This window comes from Xiphophorus hellerii, chromosome 5 (assembly GCF_003331165.1).
Source record: "Xiphophorus hellerii strain 12219 chromosome 5, Xiphophorus_hellerii-4.1, whole genome shotgun sequence".
Taxonomy (NCBI): Eukaryota; Metazoa; Chordata; class Actinopteri; order Cyprinodontiformes; family Poeciliidae; genus Xiphophorus; species Xiphophorus hellerii.
Genome location: NC_045676.1, coordinates 31755677 through 31777349, shown reverse-complemented (window position 1 = coordinate 31777349; position 21673 = coordinate 31755677). Strand labels below are relative to the sequence as shown.

Below are 21673 nucleotides of genomic sequence, written 5' to 3'. Positions count from 1 at the left end.
TTATTATGTGTTTGTTGTGGCATTTTTCTCGCAAAACACAACTAATTTTTTTTTAAAAAAACAGTGATTGTTCTTGAGTTAAAAAAAAAAAATCTCATCTCACAAGAGGAAATGTAAGCCTATTTCCCTTTTTTATTATTTGTATTTGTATTGTGATTTAATTAAGCATGTATAGAGGGGCGTAGGCTGTGGTGCGCATATTGGCACCGGGCTTACGTCTTACGCAAATGACGCAGATCGAGTCATCTTGACTCCATTCCTGATGCCTGTCTGAGTAGCGGGAAATTAGAAGTAAATCAATACCTGGCTAATCGAACAGTGAAGTAAGTCTTCATAAACAAACCGATGGAAGAGTTCAAATTGAACTCTTAACTTTGACATTGCGTAATAGGCAAGTTTACTTTTATATGCCTTTGTCTGTAGGCATATATAATTGTTGCGGTTGGTTGTTAAAGTTAATGTTCGTAACGAAAGTAACACTTTGCCGTTAGCTTCTTATTTACCCTAACGGCGTAGGTAAGTATAGAATATGTTTATAGCCGTATAAAACCGTGACATATCCGCGTTAGCTGGTGATATGTAAGGTGTTTGTCAGGTTGTGTTGGCTGAGGAGGATGGATGGCAATATTGGTAACATTCTGCACAGTGAGGAACAGCTGAGGAACACACTGCAATGTGATGACAAGGAAAAGGTAACTTAACGTTCTCTTCACACTCGGGTTAAATGATATTCAGCTACATTATTCATTTGTATTATTCCTTCTCAGCTTCGTAGAAAACTGGCACATTTACAAAGGGAGTATCTCAAGACAGCCCAGAGACTAAAGGTGAGACACTTATTCTTTTACTACACTTAAAAAATGTTTTTAACCGAAATCAGAAGTAAATATGAAAGTGACATCACTCTTTCCAGTAATGCTGTGCCTTACAAAAGTATTTTAAAAATGTCACATTTTGTTTCATACAACCACCAAGTCCAATTTATTTGATTAAGATCTTGTATGATACACCGATGCTGCAGCCATGTTTCACCATGGAGACGGTGTGTTCATGATTATGTGCATTGCCACACATAACATTTTGCAATGTTAAGTATAATATTAAGTATAATAATTCAATTCCAGTCTGATCTGGTCAGTCAAATTATTTCCTATGATTAATGTGTCACCTACATTACGTGTGGTAAACTTTAAATAGGACCTCTTATAGTTTTTTCTCTAGCAGTGCCTTTCTTCTTGCCACTTTTCCATAAAAAATAAAACGAGGAGTGGCTCATAGTTGGCATATTCTTCCACCTGTGCTGTATCTCCCTGCAGCTCCACTAGAGCCGTAGTTGGCTGATGGAAGTCGTATTGGCTGCTTCTCTAATTAATGCACTAAATCAATAACAATATACTGTATATTGCAATAGATATGTGATCAATCCATCCATCCATCTGCTGTACACTCTTGTCCCTAGTCGGGTCGGGAGGGGTGCTGGTTCCTATCTCCAGCTAACGTTCCGGGCGAGAGGCGGGGTCACCCTGGACAGGTCACCAGTCTGTCGCAAGGCAACACAGAGACAGACAGGACAAACAACCATGAACACACACACCTAGGGAGAATTTAGAAAGACCAATTAACCTGACAGTCATGTTTTTGGACTGTGGGAGGAAACCAGAGTACCCGGAGAGAACCCACGCATGCACAAGGAGAACATGCAAACTCCATGCAGAAAGACCCCAGGCCTTCTTGCTGCAAGGCAACAGTGCTACCAACTGGGCCATTTTACAGAGCAGATAATTCATTTGATAGAATATTCAACATATGAAATGTTCACTGAACTACCGATGCAGAGCTGCACAGCATTCTGGGGGATGTAAACAGAGGAAAGGTTTTAGCTGCTCAACCTCGCCCTGCGAGCTCAGCAAGGTTGGTGGCATCATCAACAAACGATGATGCCACCACTCTTTGGTTACCTAGCAACAACTTGTTGGGTAACTTGTGCAGCAGCAGTTTCAGGTTTCACCACTGTGACTCATAACTGCTTAAAAATAAGCAGTTATGAGGCAGTTAGTTGCACTGCACATTATGTAGGGATATTGGAGTAAAAGAGCTGAATAGAATTATGACACTTAAAATTGGTTATGTTCTGTGATCCGCTGTTTGTTTTTTTTGGTTTCTTTAGTTGGATAATTTTATTAGACAAGAAAAGTTATGAAATGGTGAATCAGAATAAATTATTATTTTATTTTGCAAATAAAATAATAAATTTTATTTGCAAAAATAATACATAATTGTTGTGGTAAAAAACCAACAATGAAACCAGGCCTGTATGAAACAGATTATGATTTTAACATTTATTCAAACTTTCTTTCAATTCTTTTCACGCACAAAACAAAGAACTAATTGAAGTTGTTTGAATAAGAGGTAGTTTGAGAACATGTCTCTAACATTTCAATAAACACAAACTCCAGTTCCAAGTAGATGGCAGTGAAAAACAACAATGTTTGTTAGACGGATGCTAAGCACTCTGATATAAGTGCGATGGGGCAAAAATGTCAGCTGTGAGCCACATTGCTGCTTTATCAAGGGAAATGGTGGAAAGAATTAGTCTTAAACTCATGTTGTTCCTCACGCAGCGTGCCGAGTGTGTGGATGCTTTGAAGAGGCATGTGAAAAACAGGATTTCTCTGCAGAAAGACCAAGACAAGAACGATCCAGAGATTACATCTACCGCTTGCGTTACCCCCTCCTCATTCACATTTAACACAAACAATGCAACTCCAGGTTCACTACAGTGTCAAGGTAAGTCTGACTCAGTGCAACCTGAAATCTCTCATTTTACACTCCTGTAATTTTATTGGTATTACAGCTAAACCTGTACAGAAATGGACTGATGGGTACTAATCTGATGTTTATCAGGTGCAGTAGAATCCAGTACAATCAGGAGTCAACAAGTAATACGATTCTCGCTTTCCGGAGATCTGATTTCCTCCAAAACCCCAGATCTCAGTAGTGACATCGCTGGCAGCCACAGACCTAGCACGGCCTTGCGCCTGCGGTCGAGACGCAGCCGCTTACGCTGGGAAAAGAGGAGTGCCAACGCTCCCGAAGGCTCAGACAACAGCCAGCGACAGCAGGAGTTGACAGGAAACACAAGACCTGGAGATGAGGAGCAGACGATCAGAGACAAAGATGTCTTCATTGAAAGTCAGGAGCTGTTTTCTGATCCAGAATCTGAGTCCCCCTCTCTGCTACTCACACATTGGAGCACGCAAGAACACACCAAGACCGGAGACAAAACAGGAAACGGGAATCAAAGATCCCAGGAAGAAACAGGGAAAAAAATTGGTCCAGAAGTTGATGGAAAATGCGGAAGACCTGCTTTAACAACAGAGAGTAAAGGACAAAATGCTGGAGAAAACAGTTTAATAAATAATACAATGGGAGAAGATGGTGTCAGTCATAGCCAAGCAAGAAAACCAGTGGTATGTGAAGAGGGCAACCATGATGGAGCCCAGATGACAGCAATTGAAAAACATGAGGACTCTGTAGAAATAAAAGAGAAAAATAATCGGATCACAGCAGACGAGAATACTGTAAGTCTCCTAGACTCTTGCACATTAGTGGAAGGACTACCTTTCCCTGTAGAGTACTACATTAGAACCACAAGGCACATGACGCTATCCCAGACCCAGCCAGATATGCAGGCTGTCATAATGTCTCAGCTGAGAGCTGGGAGACAACGCAGGAGTCGAGGCCGCAGCAGGAGGACAAATCAGGGCCTACAGCGGTCAGACCGGCACACTCAGACAGATTCAGCCTCTTCCACAACTCCGTCCACATCTGTGGACTCTCTAAAGCCATCCAACGTTAACGCTTCCAAAGATTATTCCCAGAGTTCCAGTGACTTTTCTACCTCTGCCATTTCGGAAGCTCCTGTTTCACTTCGGGGCTCCAGCGTCCGTCCACCCAAAGGGACGAGGACAGGCAGAGGCAGGGGAAGACCTCCGAGACAACAGCTTCTTAAACAAGGATATAGCCTGACCTCAGGAGGACTCCAGCCCTCCCTCAGCTCTGCACCGTCTACCCAGTTACTCCATCAAGCCGAAGAGACAAACACCGAGTCAATGTTACTCCAGCAGACTCCCACCCACAGCTGTCCAGCCCAACCTTCTTCTTCAGTCAGTGAAACTCCATCTGGTTTTACTGATGAACACCAGGAGAAAATCTATCCTATCTTTCTGAAGAGCAGCACCAGCAGACCCCAACAGATGAACACAGGTAGACCTGGGGTACACACACATTCTGGTTCTGCAGACTGATAGTATTTTGCTGAAGTAAAATTACTTGGCTGTGTTATTTTTAAGATTTTTGCTTAAATAAGTAAGATATTAATCCTCTAATATTGATTTATCTTTCTAAGTGGAGCACTAGTGGTATCCTTTGTAAACTCCATATCAGCACAAATGTTCTCCCTTTCTTTTCTGCATTGCCAAACAATGTGCATTACTAGAGGGAAGAAATATCAAAGCCAGCTATTTTTAGCATGAGAGCTTCTTCAGAAATGAAGCTGAAGTAGACAATGTATTGAAACAGGAATCTATGATTATGGGGGTATTTTTCTGCCATAATTTGAAAGCTACTAAAATCGATAGTAGCCACACAGGCACATCCACTAGAAGGAAACAAACACACCCAGTACAACACTTTCATTCTATTGACAGAAAGGTTGCCAGGCAACTGTACTTTTCTGTTCCAAGCTCCAGCAGAAAATGATTTGCAATCGAGCAGGGAGGTTTGCAAGAGGAGACTTGATCCGAGCAGAGACAAGTTTTGAGCGCGAGGAGAAAAGTTTGAGAGAACACAGTGAATATTTGAAAGAGAGCAGAAGTTTTGAGTTCAAGCATTACAAGTTTTGAGAAGAAAGACATGAAGGCCTGCTTTCAGACTGAAAGTATGTGCTCTCAAATCATAGCAGAAAGATTCCCCCATAAGAGGCTTCCTAAAAACAAAAGGATGAAATATATTATATGTTATATTTTTGTCCATATTGACCTGTAACCTCTGTCTGCTATGGTTCAAGCTGGATTTGGAAATGTTGGAACACTTTTGAATATCTGAGAGTTGAGTGTCTACCTGCCCTGGTCAAATGTAGACACTCAACTCTGCTTTAGTCACGCTGCCCTCATTAATTATGAGCATCATTTTGTTTTTACATGATTGATTTTTTTTGTTTGTTTGTTTGTTTTCTTAATTTCATAATCTATTTTTTCTTCTTTAACTTGTGTCCTGCAGGCTCATCAGACTGTCAGGCTCTTCTCCTGCCCTCCTCCTCCTCCTCCTCCTCTTCATCATCGTCTCAGACAACTCAGCTTTCTCTTCCCTCTTTGATCAGCCGCCTGAAGAGCCTGGAAATCCAGCAAGATTTTCACCTCCCTGATGATCAGTTTGCCTCCTTGAAGCTGCACAAGCTCCGTCAGGTTGCCGTGGAATCAACCCCGTCACACAACACACGCACACGCTCCAGCTGCCGGCACAGCGCCGTCGATCTGCCGATGCCCTGTTCCTTCCCGCTCAGTTCCACATCTACCATCAGAAATTCTCTCCGTCCAAACAAGAGCGAGCGAACATCTCCACAGCAGACACAATGCACGGTTACCGATAATTTGACAGGCACGCGGTTAAATGAAGAGCTTTGTAACTCAAGTATTCCAGAAACGAATGCAGAGCTCAGTGCAGACGCTCTCAACACCTCAACAGAAGCTGTTTCACTGGTGCAAGAGTTTACTGAAGGGCTTGAAGCTGGAACTGAAAACGGGGCAGCCCTCAGCAGTACATGTACATCTATAAACACAGATGAACCACAGGCTCTGGTGGACCGAACACCGCGCAAAGAAAATGATGTTCAACTTTCAGATGAGCCAGAAGTTGAGCAATCTGAAAATGAAAAGCAACCCTCTTTAGAAGAGCTTGGACTCACAGACGGACGCATCACTCAGTTGCTTTCCTTTGATTTCTCTGAAAGTAAAGCAGCAGAGGAGGCTCCGACCAGCTGCACTAACGACGCTGAAGCAACCCCACCTGTAAATAACCCAAACCCACAGTATCCTGCAGAAGATTTTGCAGAACCTACTAAAGCAGACTCTTCTGAGGACGGAGCGATTAAAAGTAATGCCTCTCAGTTCTTGTTTAAGTCTCCTCTGGATGCAGTGGGATGCCCCTGTACAGGCCTGCCATCCATCTACCATCCGTCACCCACTCTAGCTTCCAGTCCGGTCCTGCCCTCCCTGGGAATCACCCCTAATGCTGCTCGCCTGCCCTCTGACTCCTCTCCCTCTGCTCCTCCTCTCTGCCTGCCTCCGTCTCCCAGCCTGTCCACCCAGGATCTGTCTCCTCTGGATCTTTGGGCTGGTGCATCCACCACCTCCCTCCCTTCCAACCTTCCTCCTCCCTCTCTCTGCAGTCAGCTTCAGGATTTATCAGAGCCTGTAGCTCCAAGAGATCAGGGTGACAGAGAAGAACCTGACGACTGCCCGGCTCCATCCAGGATCCAACTGCAAGGCTCGGCTGTGGAAGTGGGAATAACGACGCACGGACCTGCACTGAAGTTCTTACTGAGGTGCACACACACATTGGAGGTAAAATTTGTTCTTTGTTGCTTTGCTTTTTACGTCCTGAGTAAAAAAAAATGTGGCCATCTTCTTGAGCTGTTTTTTGTGGAGTAAGCAGTGTTTGTGCATGCCAGGCGCCAGCAGGGGGCTCTTTGGTGGATGTGTGCTGTGTGTCGGACCCATCGGCCGGTGTGTGCGTCGCAGCAGCAGGAAAGTGGGCAGTGTGCCTGTGGAGCCAGACTTCAGAATGTAACTGGAGCCTCAAACACACCTGGACCTTCAGTGAGGTGACTTCTTCTGTTTGTTGTTTTCAGGCTTCTTATTTCACAACAAATGTCATCTTCAATTCAATTCAGTCACAGTCCATGTCCCAGGGATGTTTGTTTGGTGGCTCTTAACGTTTTGGTTTTACCTCTAGTACCTTTTCCTTTCACTCAACTTTCCATTATTACACTTGGATACAGTAAGGTGGGGACCATGGTCTCTGATGGGGGTCTGATTGGCTATCAGTCAGATTTATCAAGTTGCTTGATAAATTTGACCACCACTTGCATTTGGTTCAAATTATTCTTGGAATTTCTTATGTAAAATATGTTATTACGTAACTGGTTAATTGGGAAAAAATGTATTGTGTATTATGATCTTATTGGGGTGGTGGGAAGTCTCTTTGTGGGGAAACGTTGTTTTTGCTGATTGAAACATTTTGTTGTAATTTAATGAGCTGAAGAAATACAAGGTACTAAGAGAATCCTAAATATTTCTTGATTCAGACATGGAATATATTTTGTGTTTGCAGCCTGTGATAAACGTGTTTCCTGTCCCAGACTCCACCGGCCTCATGTTTGTGTCTCTTGGTCAGCTGGAAATAAGACAGCTGAGGTAATGCTCTGCATTTTAATATTGCGATCTGAATTCTTGATAAAAAATTAAGCTACATTTGATATACCTCAGAGCATAACGGCGCAACCAGCTTAGGTGGGTTTCAGTGTGTAGTCAGACAAACCAGAGGGAAATTTCTGAGAAATGCTCGGCCTTGACAGAAAGACACTGAAAAAAGCAGTTTGTAGGTATATAAACTGTCTGTTTTTGCAGACTGCTGTCCTGTTGCAGCCTCAGGCAGATGCTGATACTTGAGGACATCATCCAGGCGGTGGCTGGCTTATTCAACTCCAGAGTGGTCACATCCTCCGACTCGGCCGCAGGCTCCACTCTGCAGGTGTTTACCCTGTCAGACAGCACCAGGTAAGGAAGAGTTTGTCTCATCTCTTGGCACTGATGCACAAGTTTTTTAGTGTCTGAACTTGTGTGTCTGTCAGCTTACTGACTCCTCAGCCTCTTGTGTCTCCTGGTGTGTGTGTGAGCGCCCTCGCTCCAGTAGAGGGGCTTCCTGATGCTCTCATCGGTACAGATGAAGTGGGACACCTTTTCATCTGGTAAGTGATATTAGAATGAAGCTTGGCCAAATCATGGTTTAGAGGATGAGCACCTAACACTGTGTGACCAATTTAAAAATCAACCATAATTGTTTTTTGGAATTGTAATTTTAATGCCAAACACTTCAATATAACACTTGGTTTTGTGTGTGTGGGGGTGTGTGTGTGTGTGCGTGTGTGTGTGCACCATGTATTTAATACCTTGTGGGGACCATTTTTCTGACACATATTACATAGTGGGGACCCACTGCTGCTGGTGGTGACCAAAGCCTGGACCCCACAAGGGGAAATGCTGTTTTTGGGATAGGGGTTAGGTTTAGCACTTTGGTATGAATTGAGTTGGTTAAGGTTAGTTATGTAATGGTGAGGGTTAGGTTTAGGGTAAGGGTTAGGCTGTAGAAATGAATGGAAGTCAGTGGAAAGTCCCCACAAAGACTTGTCATTATTTTCTTTGTGTGTTTTTCCATTTTCCTTTCTTGTTTGTCTCATTCTATCCTCTCACTCCTTCCTATCCTTTCTTCTATCGTTGTGTCCTTTCTACCTTCCATATTTCCAGTTTCTTTTCTTTCCTTTTCCATACCCCAGAGTAGGAAATTCAGGTGAAATTTGTGAACTTCTTGTACATGCAATATTTTGAAATATCTGAAAATGACTGAGAATTCTGGAAAGTTGAGTTTGGAAAAGCGCGAAGCTTGGCATGCCGTGTAGGAACTTCTAAACTGACAGGATCATTGCAGTTTTTCTCAGTCACTTTGGTGCAGATTCTGTTCTGCATTTCTCAGAACAGAATTGAAATTCTCCAAACTACTTGTTCAATCTTCAAATCATTCTGTCGCTGGTTCACATCAAAAAAAGCAGTTTCTTATTTCTTTCAACAACTTGCGAATGCTTTGTTTACATCATGCAAATGATTATGTACACTTATCTGCTTTTTCCTACATTTTCAGTTGCTAGTGTCATATTGATCAAAATTTATTATACGGGTCTCTGTTGAATTGTCTCGAACTCCACAACATTTAAGCATAGCTTTATTGTGCAAGTTTTAACATGAAAATTGCTTTATCAGGTTCTCATAATATATCAAGCATATTTCTATACATTACCATTAGATATTTTTCTAAATCTGTCCTGAACTGGTAAATTGCTCCCAGGCGTATCCTGACTTTTTTCAACCAGGTAAATGTGTGAAGCATCAGATCAACCAGTTTCCTGAAATAGATTGAAGGTTCATGTCATGAACCATCAGCTGGCAGATAAATAGTGTATGTAGCAAGACTACCATACGATGTTACGTTTATGGAACACCGTATTGTAGTGGAAGGACGAGAATTTGGAGAAGAAGAAGAGAAGTGAGGAGACAAAACAGAGGAAGAGGCTGAGGATATAATGCCAGTTTCCATCACTCCAACATCATCAGGTAACGATGGGTCTGTGACCCACAACAGGATGCTGATGGAGCTCCTCTCACACTTCTCTTCATTTCTTAACTCTATTGAAGAGTATTTTCTCAGCGTGGAGATGGAAAGTAGAGGAAGACTTAACTGTAATTTCTGCCACACTGAATGAACCATTTTCCTTAAGGGGATTTTTTTTTTTTTGTGCTCTGCTTTCTGTATCACAATGACATGGTCTGTCAATAAATTGCAGTAAAGTCAAATAAGTTAATCTTGTCCAGTCTCTTGCCATTGATCTCCCACAATTATAATTTACAAACTTTGTCTTCACAACATTCATCACATCAGACCATCCCTCCAGAATCACTGTTCTATGGACAACATGACTAATCAATTTGACTGTCTGGTCCGTACACAATGAAACAAGAACTTGTTCTGAGGCACTGATATGATCTTTGATGCAAATATTTAATTTTGAGAGATGAACTAAGGATTTCGAGGAGGAAATTGGATTTTGCAGGTAATCCATGTTGTTTTGCTGTTCGTACGAATCATTTTTAGAAATGCACTTACCGTTTGACAAATGTCGAAAATGATTTGAGAAATCCACCGAAGCAACTGAGAAAAATTGTCAGAATAATAGAAGCAAACTGGAGACCCATGGTAACACTGGAGGAGCTGCAGAGCTTCACAGCTCAGGTGGAAGAAAGGACTGTGACTAAGTATCAAAACATTATGTGATTTGTCGAAGTAACACTGCACATCATCCTGAACATTCTGTCGCTACTGAGACACTTGACTGGCAGCAGGTCTAGAGTAATGTTTATACAACAGGGAGAAAGAAGTTGGGCAGTTTATGTAAAGATTCATGGAGATGGTAACAGCAATCCTGGAAAAAACAATTTGGAGGCTAAAAAGTCTTCAGACTGAGGTGAAAGTTGACCTCCTAGTAGGATAACAAGCCTAAACATACAGAACGGGGTCCGTTTGATGGTTCAGGTGAAAGTCCGATCTTAAATCCAATTGAGCATCTGTGGCAAGGCGTTTTCCATACAAGTTCACTGACTTTGAGCTACTTTATTGTCTGTCGTTTGCTTGTTGAAGGAATTTAAAGAGTGGCCAGCTGCTGAGCAGAGTGCTGCTTGAAGACAGTCTATCCAACACAGCCTGTCTCAAAGGTTACTCCTACTGTGTAAGTAGCCAGCAACTCTTGAAATGATTGTCGCTTAAATTCTGGGTGGCAACTTTCTGTGTGTGTTTGATGTTGTGCAGGGAGTGTTGTTGGTCCTGCTGCAACATCAGTTTCTAAGCTCTCTGGACCAAGAAGAGAAAAAGGCAAGAGAGAAATGCTTGCTATCAGAGGCGAGGTCGAAGCCAGCTCTGTTCTCTTTAGTCGGCATCAACCCTCTGAGTGGAAGATCTGTCTTATCCACTTGGCTGTATCCTCCGGATGGCTGGACTGGCAGGTGAGATGAAGACAGACGGAGAACAAGGCTTGTATAAGTTTGTTTATGACACATCCAGGTAATGCACACCTCTTCTTCCTTTGCCCTGCAAGGCTTTGTGAAGTGGACGTTAACCGCTGCAGCGTGGTGGGCCTGAGTCAGAGCGGCTGTGTCTGTGTGTGGGAACTCAGAGAAGGGGGGACGTCCCAAATGATGGAGGCTCAGGAGGACGGGTACTGGCAACTGGCTCGATGGGGGCACGAGGACACCCTGGTGATCGGGCATCAGAACGGAGACGTCTCTTTACATCCGTACGGCGTGAGGCCGACTAAGAAAGGTGCTAAAGCTGAGGCTGAAACTCCACCGTTGTGAGAAGGATGCAGACATTAACGTGATGCAACATTATAGTAGCCAATTTAAACCCGTCAACAGCCGTGGGCATTCTAATGTAACTAGTTTCACTTACTGAATTGTCTCTGCTGTAGTTACTGGTAACTGATGTATTTTAATGCTGTGAACTGAGAACATCCCATAAGTAGCAAGAGGAGGCTCTTGTTTTTACTGCATATATAAAACACAGTAAACCAGTTTGGCTGAAGATCCTTTTAAACCTCTGTCCCTTGTTTATTTTAGTAAAGCTGCTGTTTTAACTGTTTTCTTTTTATTATTATTATTTTGTGGATGAAAATTGTTATATTAAAAAATAACAAAAAAAGAACTGTTAGTTTGTGTTAAAGTTTCTATTAAATATTTTGATGTTTTATTGTTTAGTGTCTGTTTTCTTCTTCATTTCCAAACAGGATTAAGTCCGTTAAACGTAAATAATGCTTTAACACATAATGTGAAAAGGTGAAACGTCACTTAATATGAATATTAGTAGCTGTTTGGCCCATTAGCTTCTTCACAATAATTACATTTATCCCACAACTCCAAAGCAGTCAAGATGAAAGACTGCTTTCATCTCGACTGGAAAGAAGAAGAACTTTTCTGATAAGCGTTTCCAACTTTCCCCTTCCCAAGAACACTCGTGTTGTGCAACCATTTTCCCTTCCGTGCAACACCCATGTCCGTTTACCGGTTCCGGTACCTGAGAGTCATTACATTCAGAAATAATGAGATATAAAACAGGCTGTAATGCCGAAAATGATTAAATGTTACAAGTCATACACAAGTAATAATGGAACAGATACAAAGTGTCATTACCGACCAGCACTGGGCTCCACTCAGCCTAGCGCTAAGTGAAGCTCTATGCTTGGGGACTGTCGTCAGTCTCATATGTTATGGTTATGTAAGCATGCAGCATTGTGCATGTGAGCACATAAAATAGATAGAGGAAAGATTGAATCACATATTCATAACACTTGGAATTTGATTTTAAAAGATATTTTTATTATTATGGGTTAAATAGCTTGGCAAAAATATTTTCCACTGTACAATAACATTGTTATCCTTTTCTGAAAGACGCTCTCTTTTAAAAAGCTTCGTGTTTTAAATCACAATTCAAACCTCACCACGCTTAAATAAATCCCATTTATACTCAATTTCCCTTCACCTCCTTGTTCAGGAAACCATAGGCAACGAACAGGATTGTGATGATCCAATCACGACGCCGATGTAGCTTTCTCGTTTAGCGATAGGCTATTTTCACATCGAAGTCCCACGATGCATTGCTGCAACGCCCTACAATTCAAATCCTGTGAGCCAATCAGAGAGTGCGATAACGACAGAGGCAGCAATTTAAACTTGTACCGAAAACTGTTGTCATAAGGCAGGAGAGAACAATCGAGTAACTACCATCGGGCAGGTCTGGCGAATTATTTAATAACTTTTTTAAAGTTTGCTTTTCATGCGTCGTTGTTTTAATGGTTATTGTTGTCTTAATGAATACTTGCACAAAAAGGGCGTTAGTTTTGATTTAAACACGAATGCAAGCGGAAGGAAGCTAGCTTGCCAGGTTAAACTAGCGTCGGTTGAGTTAAGGCTAACTTTAATCGCTTCGTTGAACCGCTTAAGTGGTTTATTTCTTCAAAAACAACAGCCGAAAAGCTTCCTTAAATCAAAATGAGTGCTGGTGTTGCGAAGCCAGCTCCCACGTCTGCCCTTTCCGATCCGAAGTCGGCGCCTCTGAAAGAGATCCCAGACATCCTGGTTGACCCCCGCACCACGAAGAGCTACACGAGAGGAAGATTTCTGGGGAAGGGGGGCTTCGCCAAATGCTACGAAATCACAGATGTAGAGACGAAGCAGGTTTTCGCTGGGAAAATTGTGCCGAAATCTCTGATCCTGAAGCAGCACCAAAGGGAAAAGATGACGTCTGAAATCGCCATTCACAAGAGCCTTAATCATCCGAACATTGTTGGCTTCCACGGCTTCTTTGAGGACGATGACTTCGTCTTTGTGGTCCTGGAAATCTGCAGGAGAAGGGTAAGTGCAATAATAAAACGATCGACGCTTTCCAAGCCTCTACATTTTAAGCGGAAAGAAATTACCATGTATTGCAACTTTAAACGCCCATATTTGTGTTACGGTAGTTTAACCCAGATATCAAACATTACTGGAGGGCCTCCAGGTTTACAGTTTAGGAAACTGGAATACGTTTTTGTTTTTTTTATGTGTTTATTTAAACCTTCTTTTTTCAGTCTTTGTTGGAGCTGCACAAGCGTCGTAAGGCTGTCACAGAGCCAGAGGCCCGGTACTACATGACCCAGCTGCTGAAGGGAGTCCATTACCTGCACAACAACAGAGTGATTCACAGAGACCTGAAGCTGGGGAACATCTTCCTCAATGACGAGATGGAGGTTAAGATAGGTACTTAGCCATAATATGCTTATATAATACTTTTAATTTCTGTATAACACATTGAGGTAATATAATTTTATCTATAGAGCACATTTTCAGCAACAAGGCAATTCAAAGTGCTTTACATGAATTAAAAAGGAAATGCAAACAAAATAACAAACCAAAGAGAGGGAATCTAATGTTTATAATCCACTCTTGTTCTGAGTAATTTTTCTGGATTCCAAGTTTGTTCTAATCCCTGTTCTGGGTTGCTAAAGTACAAGCGAGTAAGTATTCTCTGGACTTTCTAAGTATGTTCTAATTTTGTAAAAGTAATATGTACTCCACAATTTCTAATTGGTAGCAAAAACCAAATGTTACTATTCTGGGAGTAGTTTTCCAGGATTCTAAATTTGTTCTAATTCCTTCTCTGGGTTGCAAAAATAGAAGTCTCTGCCTAATAATCTGAAGCGTAATTAATGATACAATGTTCTGTAAACTCAAAATCAGTTTGGATCTCTTTTTCTTTAATGCATAGAATGTCAGTCTGTGCCTTTTGATATGTTGTGCATAGAAAGATGGGGAAACACTGTTATTCCCTTTGGGTTTTTCCCTTAGGGAACTTATCGTCTCCATCTCCCACACAGCACTCTTGGATATAGATAAAATATAATAATTTAAAAAAAGGACCTCCAATCCTACAGTCCCTTTGTTTATGTTGCATTCCTTCTTCCCAGTGAGGAGGTGAAAGAAGCAGCCTGCCACAGCCAGTTTTCTTGGCTGAGTGGCTGGTTTTGTCCATAATATCAGGAGTTTCTGCACTGTTCTCCTCTCCTCTCTGCCACTGAGCCAGCCTGCCTGATCGGCTGCTCCAGACTGGAAAGGTCTGCCTTGGAGATGCTTCTGCCCCAGCACACCACAAATGGAGTGATGAAACACTGTTTTGACAGTAAACAAGACCTATGTGGATGTCAGGAAAGATTGGCCAACAACAAAATGAAACATAATTTAGAGAGGAGCAGATGGATCTGGAATGATCAGTTCTCATGATCACTAATGGTCTGTAATCATTTCAAGTAAAGTTTTTGCTTCATTACTTTACTTGTGCAGAAAATGCACAAGTATGAGCTGAATTTTGTCAGTTAGCCACACCATGCATTGCATCACAATACATTTAAAAGGCAGATCTTTCAATAGTAATCCATGTGTTATTACATGTTGCTATATATTTGTTCAGATGAAAAATGCACTTCTCTATTGCATATTTTGAACACTTTGGGGGTTTTTTTTTTCCTAAATATGTTGAAGTCTTAACATTTAAAACATTCCATGTTTGTTTTCTAGGGGACTTTGGTTTGGCTACTAAGATCGAGTTTGACGGCGAACGGAAGAAGACGTTGTGCGGAACGCCCAACTACATAGCGCCTGAAGTTCTCTGTAAAAAAGGCCACAGTTACGAAGTGGACGTCTGGTCACTTGGATGCATACTGTAAGTTTGGAACCAAGTTGGTCAAGATCATTATCTTGACAACGGGTAATGATCCAGTGCAGTAACCTGTCCTCTGTCTGCTCTCTCAGGTACACTCTGTTGGTGGGTAAGCCCCCGTTTGAAACGTCCTGTCTGAAGGAAACCTACAGTCGCATCAAGAAAAACAACTATGTCATCCCCTGGGTAAGATTGCTGTGTTTATGCTGCTTTGTGGATCATATTGAACAAGTGTAGTTTAAACCTCCTGGACTGTATGCAGCACATCAACCCCGCCGCAGCGTCGCTAATCAAGAGGATGCTGCACGCTGATCCTGCTCAGAGGCCCACCATCACTCAGCTGCAAGAAGACGAGTTCCTCACGTCAGGCTACATCCCGCTGCGCCTGCCCACCACATGCCTCACTGTGCCCCCACGCTTCTCCATCGCCCCCTCCACCACTGCAGAGCTCAGCCAGCGACGTCCCCTCTCTGCTTTGAACAACAAGGGTAATGAGTCTCACCACTCTTGGTCATATCAGGTCTGAATGAAGCCTGTAGTAGATCTGATTCTAGATAAATATTGCCATTTTGTTTTTAGGTGGGTCAGAGAAGATGGAGGTGAAAGACGATGCTGTGCCAAAGTAAGATGAGAGATTTTCTGCAAGTCTGGGTTCAAGTTTTTCTTTTTGATCATTTCTGCCTGTTGCCATCAGGCTTTACAACGCCCAAGTCTTTGCTAATTGATTCAAATTTTTTCTGCGCTCATTTATAGGTTATTTATTGATTAATATATTGCATGTGATTGTTTGTTGCTTATTTGTTTATATCTAGTCATTTTGAACTTATTACTCTTAGGTGTGTGTATATACATATATATTTTACAAACTTTGTATTTTTTTTTTTTTTTTACCTAAGATGGAGTACCTTTCAACAAATAAGCAATTTCTCCTTGGGGATCACTAAAGTCTATTCTAAGTTGTCTGTTTTCAATCTGTTGTAGAGATATAAACCATTCTGACTTGTATTGTATTTGCAGAGAGGTTGAGCCATCAGAGAACCACCTGAAAGACATGCTGCAGCAGCTCAACAGCGTCATGGCCTCCAAGCCAGCAGAAAAGCCATTCGTCCGGCAAGGTCGGTTCGTTTTTCAGTTTTTCTTTGCTGTTTGTGTCAAGTTAGAGAAGATCAACTTTGAAAAGTTCGGTTTATCTTTTCAGAGGAAGCAGAGGATCCTGCATGCATTCCCATTTTCTGGATCAGCAAATGGGTTGACTACTCAGACAAATACGGGCTGGGTAAGTGTTAGAAACGTCCAAAACGTGAGAATGTAAGACATCTGATTTACAAACATCAATTAAGTTCTGTAACGGCACTATGAAGGGATCTGCAGAAAGGCATAAAATGTGGCATTTGATTTTTATTCATTTTAAAGTTTGGATACGTTTGCAAAGGGCATCTGTGCATGAGAAAAACTTGAGTTGCGAGATATATTCCTTGTCCCACCATCTAAGAGATACAAATCTGAAATTTACAACCAAAGACAAGACATCCCGCTGGCAGCAGCTTGTAAATTATTTTTGGTCTAATTGTAAATGGTTTAAATGTTAGAATAATGTATTTTTGCCTGCTTTCTGCAAGTGACATTCTCATAGAGTGACTGACACAACATGATATCTACTGATAATCACTCTATAAATCTGTTACTGACTGGGCTATTTAAAGTCATCAACTATGCAGTTATGAGCAAGGCAGTGTAGGTATTGGTCATTTACATTTGTTTTAAATATACCTTCAGTTCATCTTAAGGTGTAAATGTTGGCATCTGGGCTTAGACTGAAGCTCCACCTGTCTGGTATACCAACTGGATTGTTCTCAGAAAACTAAAGTCTTTTTATTATAGATATTATTATTATTGTACGTTAACTGGAGCTGAAATGTCCTTCACTGGTTGGTTGATTTGGGATCAAATTTGCTGCATGTTAAACAATCATTTGGTTTCAATTCAGTTAAAATTTCACTACATGTGAGATTGGTCTCCTGTGTGATAATTGAGATTCGATTCTGTCCAATCAAATCTTTCTTTTATGCCCCAACAATGTTCAGAAGCAAACAAAATTTATGATTTTAAAAGAAAAAAAAGACCCAAAACATCCTCATCAAAGCGTTTAAATGCCTGTTTGCAGGCTACCAGCTGTGTGACAACAGTGTGGGAGTTCTGTTCAACGATTACACTCGTCTCATCATGTACGCCGACGGAGACAGCCTGCAGTACATCGACAAGATGGCTGCCGAGTCCTACATGAGCGTCCGCTCGTTCCCCACTACGCTCAACAAGAAGGTCAGTATTCAGCTCCTGGTTGAGTTTGTTTTTCTGCTCTGGATAAATATGAATAAACGATTCTCTGACAGTCCTTAGGGAAGCTTAAATGGCGTCTTTAGTACTAGATACATTTGTCTTTTTTTTTTTTTTCCAGATTACGTTGCTCAAGTACTTCCGTAACTACATGAGCGAGCACCTGCTGAAGGCCGGCGCCAACGTGGCGCGGCGGGAAGGGGACGAGCTGGCGCGGCTGCCGTACCTCTCGCTGTGGTTTAGAACAAAGAGCGCCATCGTCCTGCACCTCAGCAACGGCACGGTCCAGATCAACTTCTTCCAGGTTAGACTCGACCCGCATCGCTCCCTCTCCTGCTGTCCGTCCTCAGCCTCACCACACTCCATGCTCAAGCCATTCTCTGTTTTTGTTTTTTGGGGATGGGGGGGATTTAGGACCACACTAAACTGATCCTCTGCCCGCTGATGGGTGCCGTGACCTACATTGACGAGAAGCGGGACTTCCGCACCTACAAGCTGTCTCTGCTGGAGGAGTTCGGCTGCTGCAGGGAGCTGGCCAGCCGCATGCGATACGCCAAGCTCATGGTGGAGAAACTGCTGGACAGCAAGTCCTCCTCTGCTGTACATTAGATGAGTTTTTCTCCAGTCTGTCAATGTCTCAATACTTAATTTTTTTTTGTTGTTTTTTTTTTTTTTTTTATCAAGCCAGGCGGTGCTACTTCTCTTCCTAAAATGACCCATACCATGAAAACCCTTTCATATGCCAAAACATAATTTCCTCTTCCTGTTTTAAATATTTCTGCTGTTAGTTGCTTTCACTCTTACCTTGACTTTGTTGATGAAGCCTTTAAACAACCACAGCTGCTGCACTGGAATCAGCGCTGTGGATAATCTTGTATATTCAACCAAGTTGTGGAAGTAAAGGTGAAAATTTATGTTCAAATACATGATTTCTACTTGTGCACTGTTGTCTTTTATAAAATGCTACAGAGGTGGGAAACACGTTGGACTCAGGTGGATTTACAAAAAAAAGAAGCTTCTCTGGTCTGCTTCTCTTGTTTCAGTTTGTTTCCTGTGTTGAGGATTAGACCATGTTAATATGTCTTCATCATGTACATTCTTGTTTTTAAGTCTAGATGTGAGTCGTCAACTAGATAAAATTGTACATACTGCTGAGTATGCATACATATTTTAGAAATGGTATACCTCTGCCCAAGTTTAAATAAAGATTATTCTCAAATGGTCATTCTTCTGAGTTTTAAATGCAGGTTTTGGTATGTGTGGACAGTCCCGGTGTGTTTTAAATGTATATGTTGAACTTAACTGGTCCTTCACGGAGGGAAATTTTGCACAAATTATTAAATCAGTCTTATGAAGAGGACGCTGACCGTTCATCATTTTCTGAAGAATCCTTCTTTGTTTCGTCATCTCCAGAGGTTTCACAGTCGTCCCAGAACAGAACCAGGCATTTTTATCAGGGTATTGCTTGTTAAATCTAGTTATAAATGGTTTTTAAAATTGGGCAACCATTGTAATCTGTATTAATCTTATGATTGTGTCAAATTGAAACATACTTTCCACACAATTATTTAAACCCTAAAATCTCACATTTTTACATGTATGAGTTGGAAAACAAGATAAAACCTAAATTTCTGCACATTTATTGACTAATATTTATTAATGTAGATGTCTATGCATGCACTTTTAATTGGCAGTAATCTTACCCCATTCATAACTCTTTGTGTTTCCATAGCAACTAAAACAAACAAGAACCTGACACAGGTTTTTTGACATCATATCCATGAGAACCTCTATGTTCTCATCAATGATGTCATAAATGTTCAAAGAGATACAAGAATTCTCAGTTTGCTTTTCAACTTGGTTGGAGGTAGATCGATTCCAGAGAGACGACTTCAAACTGACTTTACAAACCATTTTAACTGAACACCAAGTCAAGAGGATTTTTGCCTGTGATGGGACCTTGGATTTCTTGTTACGAAGGGAGTTGAAAAGTTGTTAGGATATATCACAAGAGGCAACAATGTTTTAGTAGAGAGCTCTGAGGACGAGAGATGAAAATACTTTGCTTTTGACATTGAAACCTGAAGACCAAAAGGACATGGAAGATTCTTCTAATGATGAGAAAGTTACCGTCAAAACCACAACTATGGATTTGACAGTAAAGGCATCAGAAGACTTTGTTGCTTTTGAAAGTGTCAATGTTCCTCATGACCAAATGGACCTGGATGTGTTTGCTTGCTCAAAGCATGAGTGAGTTACCTTTACTACCACATTTAACTCTTTGCCAACACAGATATTACAAAAAAGAGTCTTTACCAGTCTTCCCAAACACATAATGGACCTGAATGTGAAACCAGACTGTGACAGCGAGGAAATTGTGACAAATTCAGCAGAAAAAAACTCACAAGATGAAATTCAAAATGACAGAGATGATTTCGACAGTGTGGATTCTAATCTTAAGCCAACCATGTACTTGTGCAAATTTTCCAACTCAATCTTCAACTGTTGGATGAATGCCAAGGAAAATTGTGACACCAGTGGAGCCATGGAGAAAGAAGGAGACCATCTCTGGTTCATCAAGTCTGATCATGATGAGTTTCATTTTATCTGTGCTGCAAACTAAGAGCTGTGACTCAGTTTGTGTCTCAGTTTGTGAGTTATGGTAACCTTCATCAGGTGAAAACTTCACATCTTGTCTAGTATTGCTTTGCTCACAGAAAACCTTCTTTTTGACAATTTGAAATATTTAAAACATTTCTCTTTTCTTTTTCTTGTGTATTGTAGAAGTTTGCTGTAATTTCTGACACATTTGTGATTAGTGTAAATTTGACTCACAGCTTTAAATGTTTAACTAATGGAGTGTTTTACATGTTTTTTAATAAAGCAAATTAAATTTGTTGTTTCTTCTATATTATATTACATATATTGAAAGGTATAAAATAAAAGTAAAAGCTATTTTCAGCCTCTGCTTATAAGTGTTTAAAGTTAGTCATATTGCTGTTGCAGAAAAACAAACATTGCTAGTTTTCATTAGATCTCACTAACTGAACCAAGCAACATAAAACATTGTCAACACTCTGCCTCTTAGCATGGTACTTTGTTTGCTTTTCAACTTGGTTGGAGGTAGATCGATTCCAGAGAGACGACTTCAACCTGACTTTACAAACCATTTTAACTGAACACCAAGTTAAGAGGATTTTTGCCTGTGATGGGACCTTGGATTTCTTGTTACGAAGGGAGTTGAAAATTTGTTAGGATATATCACAAGAGGCAATGACATTTTTGTAGAGAGCTCTGAGGACGAGAGATCAAACTACTTTGCTTTTGACATTGAACCCTGAAGACCAAAAGGACATGGAAGATTCCTCTAAGAATGAGAAAGTTACCATCAAAACCACAACTATGGATTTGACAGTAAAGGCATCAGAAGACTTTGTTGCTTTTGAAAGTGTCAATGTTCCTCATGACCAAATGGACCTGGATGTGTTTGCTTGCTCACAGTTTGAGTGAGTTACTTTTACAACCACACTAGTCCAACATAAAGAGAAAATGCTTTTTCAGTGACACCGATGTGTTGACCCTGATACTCCCATGGTCAGTCAGTCCAGACGATTTAAGATATCCTTCAATTCCTGACCCAATCTTTGAAATTCCTGTAAAACGTGGACCTCAGTGGTACCATCTGTCCTCAGTCATTTGCTGCTTGTACTTACCTGACAAACAGCAGGTTAGATTACCCACCTTTTTTCCAATTGTTGAAGAGGTGCTGTTGAGTGGCCCTCCTGGGGACTTCCTTATGCTGCTTTGACATTTCAACGCTCGCGTGAGCAATGACAGTGAGACCTGGAGGGGTGTGGTTGGGAGGATCGGCCACCCTGATCTAAACCAGAGTGGTGGTCTGTTATTGGATCTCTGTGCTCTTCATGGATTGTCCATAACTATTTAAATTTGTTCATGAGTATCCTCATATGTACAATATCCCATTTTTACATGCATGTATGAGTTGGAAAACAAGACAAATACAAAACTTAAATTTCTGCACATTTGTTGACTAACATTTACTAATTTAGATGTCTACGCATGCATTTTTAATTGACAATAATCTTACGCCAGTCATAACTCCTTGTGTTTTCATAGCAACTAAAACAAACAAAACCCTGACACAGGTTGTTTGACATCATCGTATCCATGAGAACCTCTGTGTGAT

The 21673-nt window shown here is 41.2% G+C and overlaps 2 protein-coding genes across 2 annotated transcripts; both read left to right on the top strand.

The window, feature by feature from the left end:
- The first annotated feature begins 269 nt into the window (after positions 1–269).
- Positions 270–11434, top strand: palb2 (partner and localizer of BRCA2). The gene is made up of 13 exons (XM_032564130.1): positions 270–516; positions 596–692; positions 768–827; positions 2622–2787; positions 2905–4266; positions 5281–6623; positions 6731–6883; positions 7393–7475; positions 7689–7838; positions 7913–8029; positions 10528–10615; positions 10696–10889; positions 10982–11434. Exons 2-13 carry the CDS (start codon positions 615–617, stop codon positions 11238–11240), a joined length of 4053 nt encoding a protein of 1350 aa, XP_032420021.1. The 5' UTR covers positions 270–516; positions 596–614; the 3' UTR covers positions 11241–11434.
- Positions 11435–12609: 1175 nt separating this feature from the next.
- On the top strand, positions 12610–18691 carry plk1 (polo-like kinase 1 (Drosophila)). The gene is made up of 11 exons (XM_032564144.1): positions 12610–13292; positions 13508–13676; positions 14991–15135; positions 15225–15318; positions 15395–15620; positions 15712–15754; positions 16150–16247; positions 16331–16408; positions 17297–17451; positions 17588–17770; positions 17881–18691. The coding sequence occupies exons 1-11, from the start codon at positions 12930–12932 to the stop codon at positions 18073–18075; spliced, it is 1749 nt and encodes a 582-aa protein (XP_032420035.1). The 5' UTR covers positions 12610–12929; the 3' UTR covers positions 18076–18691.
- Positions 18692–21673: the final 2982 nt, after the last annotated feature.

Coding starts and splice junctions, on each gene's coding strand:
- palb2 (XM_032564130.1), top strand. CDS start 615: ATGGATGGCAATATTGGTAACATTCTGCACAGTGAGGAACAGCTGAGG. Junction 693..767: donor AATGTGATGACAAGGAAAAG/GTAACTTAACGT, acceptor ATTCCTTCTCAG/CTTCGTAGAAAACTGGCACA. Junction 6,884..7,392: donor ACACCTGGACCTTCAGTGAG/GTGACTTCTTCT, acceptor TTGTGTTTGCAG/CCTGTGATAAACGTGTTTCC.
- plk1 (XM_032564144.1), top strand. CDS start 12,930: ATGAGTGCTGGTGTTGCGAAGCCAGCTCCCACGTCTGCCCTTTCCGAT. Junction 15,136..15,224: donor TGGTCACTTGGATGCATACT/GTAAGTTTGGAA, acceptor CTGCTCTCTCAG/GTACACTCTGTTGGTGGGTA. Junction 16,409..17,296: donor CTCAGACAAATACGGGCTGG/GTAAGTGTTAGA, acceptor GCCTGTTTGCAG/GCTACCAGCTGTGTGACAAC.